Here is a 6,860-nt window from a genome sequence, read left to right on the forward strand (position 1 = left end):
CTCTGAAAATAACGCACTGACAGCATTGATATAGCCTCTAATAATAGCCTATAATGTTTTGTTACATAGCCTAGTTTAAACGGGGTTCTATATAAAGTTTTTTTTTTTTAAGTTACACATACTGTTCCCAGAGTCCCAAAACCAAAGGCTCGTCGTTTCGGGGGTCTCATGTGACAGATAGGTCCACCCTCATGGGGGTCTTCACTGACTCACATTGTTCCAATACAGTAGGTCCACGTACTTCCATGGGCTGGAGACGTAACATGTATAAACTGCCCACTGACCGGATCTGCTATTTAACAGGTGTAGCACCAAGTGCAACTGTGTCGTTTTTAGACAGGTCTAGCCCGGGACTATGCGCTCAATCTGGGGTTTAATTGCCTTGGTGGCCGCGGCTACTTTTTACTTGTATCTGCTGTCTGCGTTCCTGCCGCCGGGTCCGCGTGCCGTCCGTGTTCACGACGCGGAACCTGAACACACTGCCGATGAACCGGAGGAGGAAGAACTCAGGTAGAATAATTAGAATAAGATCTCGCTGCGTCTTATATTTGGTACTTTGTTTTGTGAGCAGTTCCTACTGATGCTATTGTTTGTAGCTGAATGAATTCTATTAAATTCTCTATTAACTGTCAAATGGTAATTAACACGTCTGTTAACTTGCTTTACCTACAGGTAAGCTAAACATCTGAATACGTTATTTTAATAATCTTACGTGTGCTGATAATAACTGAAATAACAAATGAAAAAATAGGAAATGATTTCAGGTGAACATACACAACGTAGGCTACATAATTAAATACAATTAAATTAAATTTTAAGGCGAAACTTGGTAGCTATTGATGTTTCTTGTGCTACTTCCGACTCGTGAATGAATCGGTGTTTTCATTAGTTCTTTTTACTTAAAAGGTTGAACTGGTTCACATCTCTCACTGATATTATTAAGTTAAAAATTCAGCGAAAGCGTCCCACTCGATATATGAACGATCGAGTCTAATTCACGAACGAATCGTTTAGATCGTTTTTGTGAATCACAAGACCTGTCTAAACGATTCGTTCATGAATCAGTTTTTATGGTTATTTGTGGACAGGTAATTCATTTATATTCAACTATGAATATTATTAATACAGCTTAATATTATTAACACTACAAACATCTTATTAACCACAACCATCTGAATTCATAGTCTGCTGCTATATGTGACATCCTTTGATTAAAAATGTTTATATATATATATTATTTATATAATACGTTAAATCTATTTGATTGGGATTCAGTAACTTTTTTTCTGTCATGTATTCAATTATTCAACTAAACTGTGAAAAAGCATGCATTTACATAGAATATTTGATGTGTTTTATATTACATCCCGGAGGCTTCTTGCCTCAGGTAGTGGAGCAAGATGGCCATTTTCGTGAATTTGTGCAATAACTGGACTGTAAAATGTTTCTAGTTATTTCCACTGATAATACATTTCAACTAATAATATATTGGATGATGCATGGTCGTTAAACTCATGTATAAATATGTTGCAATTTAGTAAGTTCACACTGTTTCTAAGGGAAGCATCTACAGTAAATGCAGTTTGTGACAGTGCTCCCTTTCACATGTGGAACAACTCCCTCTTTCTCTTTTTTATTAGGCTAGTTCTCTCTATCTTCATTCATTTCACATTCTTCCTTATTTGCCTGCATGTCTGTTTGACTCAGTATTGGTTTATTTATAATATATACGCCCTCATCTCAATTCTGAGAAGCTGTAATGGGAGAATAAGAAATAAAATTTGAGAGAATGAGAGAGAGATGGATGTGTACTATAGAAAGAGAGAAGCTTTGGCAGTTATTCTCTGATGGTGGCAGATATTCTGGAACATTCAGCTCCTGTGCTCTCTCCTCATCAGCGTTACTTTATACTGTGTGAGCAGCAGCTCTGGGAGCCCCGGGGTGGGAAATGTCCAGATCATAGGTGCTTCACAGGCAACCCACATCAAAATTATTTTTCTTCTCTAATGTTTCATCTGTCCTCTCATTTCTCCTTGGCAGGGACCTAAAGGACCTGATCCTTAGTCAGTTCTTATTATGCATCTGGTTCTCAGATATTGTCTGCTTTGCATGTGTGTGACTGTATGCAATGAGTGAATTAAAGGGTTAGTTCACCCAAAAATGAAAATTAGGCTGTGTTTTACTCACACCCGAGGCATCCTAGGTGTATATGACTTTCTTCTTTCAGACGAATCCAGTCTGATTTTGTTAGATTAAAAATTGTCCTGGCTATTCCAAACTCTATCATTGCATTCAGCGGGTGTTGCAGTGCTTCAGGCCAAAAGAAGTGAAATAAAAAGCGCCCATCCATAAAAAAAAGTGTCTCACACGGCTCCGGGGGGTGAACAAAGTCCTCCTGTAGTGAATCGATGAGTTTTTGTAAGAAAAAGACAAATATTTAAAACGTAATAAACAATTTAATCTAGCTTGCGCTCACTGTTGTAAATGGAAGCAGCTTCGGGAGGATGACGTATGAGGTCAGCGTTGCGCATGCGCCGCTCAGAAGTGATGCACGCGGAAGCGCAGGGGAGAGATCAAAACAAAACAACGGTCACTAATTAGAAGTACAAATTTTCATTTTTGGGTGAACTAACCCTTTAAGGAGTCCGAGAACCCCTTGTTCCAGCCATAGTCCAGTAGGTCCTGTATTATGTATATATGTGTGTGTGCAACAATATTCTGTGTAGCATATTGACTAGACAAAAAACAATAGCCCTAACATGTTCCACATTTAAAAATATACCACTATTAGGAAATACACGAATATAGTACCATTCAAAAGTTTGGTGTTGGTAATTTAATTTCTTTAAAAAAATATCCTGCCATTTTCCAAACTGCTTGTCCTTTGTAGAATCCAGGGGATGCTGGAGCATATCATATAAAAAAAATAAATAATAATAATAATTATTAATATATTAAACTGTCTATTAATTATTACCTTGTCTGCTCTGAATGCAAATCAACATTAGCAGTCATGTCTCAGAATTGGAGCCTGGCAGAGGACATGAGGAGACAGTTATAAGATCAGACAACTGCCTTCTGGAGTGGACCTCTTGAATTTGCTGAGATGTGCAATATAGAGGAGGAGGGAAAGAAAGAGATATCTGGATGGTTAATATGCGACATGTTTGTCTTGCATGACAAGCTAAAATAAATCACAAATAAATAAAAGGAGAGCAGAGTGGTCTCAAAAGCCCTGTGCACTTATGTCACTTTCTGAAGTCACCCAGATATTTAGAATAACAAAAGCAGTGGAAAGGACACTGGAGTTTCAAATTGGGTAACGGATCTGCTGTATGTCTACCATCATCACATTCCGTCCAAAGATCTGACCGTTCCATAGTGTCTTGTGACCCATATGTCTTGGTTCATTTCTTGGTTAGCTCACTCTTCTGTACCCTGGGAAAATATCTGCTGATGAGATTGAGATGAAGTTTTTCCACATGTTGTTCAGCAGTGATGGCAGAGACAGCTGTAGCCTGTGTACTGAAGCTGTTTGAATCTTTGGATGGGAATTCCCATGGTTATAAGAGAAGGGGAATTTTAACGTGTTAACGTTCATGTATCATGTTTTACAGTGGTGTAGCCATAAAAATAAGCTGTTTTAAGAAAAATAGGCTTAATTGGCTGAATATGTCATGACTTTTAAAAGTAGTTTTGCTTATTACTGTTTTGTTTATTGTCTGCTCAGTCTCCTCCACTGAAGGCTCTCATATTGTTGTACTTGTGAGAACATACTCAGTGTACACTCAGCATGGAGCATATCACATGTTTATATTCGTCACACCGGGTACTCATGTGAAATCAGGACCTCTGCTTTGGCACATGGGTGGGGAGTACCGCCCCATTGCGTGCCCAAATTACCCCCTGGTCGGCAGTAAGGAGCTTAGATTACTCACGACTGCCCAAGATGTGATTCATCTGCTGGTAATAGCCCTGTGACCACCACATGAGAAATTCAGTCTGTGGTACATCCACATATTTATTGATGATCATGTTAGGTGTGTTTAAAGACATTTAAAACAGTTTGGCCATCAAGTACAGCCACACACACACACACAAAAGCACATTTCCACAGCTGAGAGGCTATTTTCGTCCATTTGGTGTATCATATTTCATTCGGCGTATCATATTTCATTCCTTCACTCATGCTGAGGGCAGATTTCAGTCTTTCTCATCTTGCTGACAGGCTATTGTATTGATCAGGGTCCTTCAACCATTTTTAAAAACCCTTTGGTGATTTCAAGTCTGTTGTTCACTGAAAAAAATGGAAGTTACTTGGTTTTATTCAAGTCAAAAATATTATTAAAAAAAATATATATTAAAAAATATATATATATTATCAGTATGGCTAAACCTAAATACGTTAATTTAATTAAAACAAAACTAAATTTTATGGCTTAAATCAGGCAAGGCTGGCCACACACTAGATTTGCAACCCCAAACGATCGGTGGCTTGTCGCAAGCGATTTTTTGTCCAAAAAATCCTCTAGTGTGTGGTGTCATTACGATTATTTAACTGCTCCCGATCGAGACGGAGCGTCCCCGAACTCAAATCATAAATATCAAACATGTTTGATATTTATGACTCTTGATTGGGCTGCTTCTGATGCCAGGTTCAGACTACACGATATTTTTGTCGGTCAGGATAGTCACTGTGTCAGATTACACGATTTTGACTCCTAAAATCTTGTCCTGTCCTGGACAAGAAACATGTCAGACTGCACGTTGCTTCCCGACCATTCATCGCGTGCTGTCTTTAACGACGCGCGTGATGTCATCGAGAAGGCGGAACTAGCGACTGACTTCCGAAAACAAGAGTGTAAACATTGCTGAAGCGCTTCCGCTATAGTTCGCCAGCATTTTTCTTTATTTGTTCTGTCATGGTAGTCCCTCGATGACACATCATACAGGCAGGAGTACTGTTGCCACAGCTCCACGAACCTTTCCTCCATCTCATAATTGCACCTAGCAGCACCTTTTCGCCATGTTTGAAAACTGTGTATGAAAGAGCTTCTGTGCTGCTATTGGTCAACGTTACCAATGTGACTGAACTCGTGGACGACGGAAAAAAACATGCTAGTCTTTCTGTCTTGAAGCATCGCAGACGCGGAATCTGTTGTCGTCCACTATGACACACTACACGAGGTGAAACGATGGAATCTTGCGTCCCGATGCTCATTGTCGTTTACGAATCCCCATGACACCATATGTCAAGCAAATCGTGGCAAAATCGGGCTAAAATCGTGTAGTCTGAACCGGGCATGACGTGACTACAATCATCAAGTGTGTGGTCTCGTGGTCTGGTCGAATCATCTAGTGTGTGCGTTCAGAGGTCTTGTCTGTGGTCTCCCATGGTTTTAAAATCGGTTAAGATTTGAAAATCGTCTAGTGTGCAGCCAGCTTAAGGTAACAATTGCAGGTCACCACTTTTTACAGTATGTATTAATAGTACTATAATGTATTTATATACAGTAGTGTATTGTGATGCTTACATTCCACAGCCATTTAAATAATTGTTATTGATATAATTGAATAGTCGTGTACTTTCTAATTTTATGTAATACAGAAAAAAAGAAACATTTAAATGAAATTAGATAAGACAGTTCATCCAAAAATGACCCCTTACCCTTGTTGAAAACCCTGGTCTAAATTATTCACTCATTTCATTAATTATAAGAATGTAAAAGAGGCATATGAGATTTGTCCTGTATTAAAAAAAAAAAAAAAAAACTCTCACTCTTCAGACATGTCTGATTTCAGAGAGTATTTTATTACCCACTCAGAATTTAGACACTTGCAATATCACTGAAAACAAGTTTTATTAAAGTCAAAAATATGATTTAATATCACTGAACCAAAACTACTTTATATAGATTAAATCATGTACAAATACCTGTATCTCTTTAATGTAACAGTTGCAGGTCACCACTTTTTGCAGTACAGAGTCTCACCAGAAGGCAACAGAGGGCTTTTTCAGATCATTACGCTCAAGTCATATTACTAAAGACCACAGTATCCACTCAATTAATCCATTGATTAAAACCCTTGTCCTCCTACAAAGCAGTCTCTTTAGTGCTGATTTTTGTAAGGGTAAGCAATTTGGTTGATGGGAAGAAAACAGCCACTCTCCAATCTGTTAGAAATTACAAGAGAATCTTACAAGTTCAGTGCCATTATTTTACTGATTCCATCATTTCTTATGTTTTCTCCAGGTTGAAGTTCCCGTCTGATCTGGACGAGTTGAGGGAACTAGCCGAGCTGTTGCAGTTCTATAAGACAGAACACACTGGCTATGTGTCCATCCTCTTTTGCAGTGCCTACCTCTACAAGCAGTCCTTCGCCATTCCAGGCTCATCCTTTTTGGTTGGTAAAAGAGGTCTACTAGACCAACTCAGTGATTCTGTTTTTTTATTATTATTATTATGACATGTTTGTGTTATATCTTTCACTTGGGTGTTATAAGTTGCACTGAGTAAATACATCTAAGATAAAACAAAAAAGTCCATCTTCATGTCAGGCTGCAAAACAACAAAATGTGATTATTTTAAAGTATACCCACTATACCCACAAAATGTGAGAAATATACACACACACACACACACACACACACAATGTTTATATACAATATTGACTATTTTCGGTACGTGTCTCTCGGTTCGGTACGCATGTGTACCGCACGAATACAGTTTTTTTTTTCTTCTCAGGAAATTCAAATAATAAATAATAAACTGTTATTTTAAAAACAGTTTTTAAAATAATAACAACACAGAGTAAAGATATAGAACTATTTTAATGATTTTTTTTTCAAGCTGTGGAAC

General features: G+C 38.1%; 1 protein-coding gene across 1 annotated transcript in view; it reads left to right on the forward strand.

The window, feature by feature from the left end:
* The first annotated feature begins 210 nt into the window (after positions 1-210).
* Positions 211-6,860, forward strand: part of LOC107699070 (transmembrane protein 41A-B-like) — a 9,252-nt gene continuing 2,602 nt past the window's right edge. Inside the window, exons 1-2 of the mRNA XM_016500238.1 lie at positions 211-510; positions 6,255-6,405. Of these exons, the coding sequence (XP_016355724.1) occupies positions 356-510; positions 6,255-6,405 (306 nt within the window). The 5' untranslated portion in view covers positions 211-355. The remainder of the gene's footprint in view (positions 511-6,254; positions 6,406-6,860) is intronic.

This window comes from Sinocyclocheilus anshuiensis, unplaced genomic scaffold (assembly GCF_001515605.1).
Source record: "Sinocyclocheilus anshuiensis isolate Anshui unplaced genomic scaffold, SAMN03320099.WGS_v1.1 scaffold94, whole genome shotgun sequence".
Lineage (NCBI taxonomy): Eukaryota > Metazoa > Chordata > Actinopteri > Cypriniformes > Cyprinidae > Sinocyclocheilus > Sinocyclocheilus anshuiensis.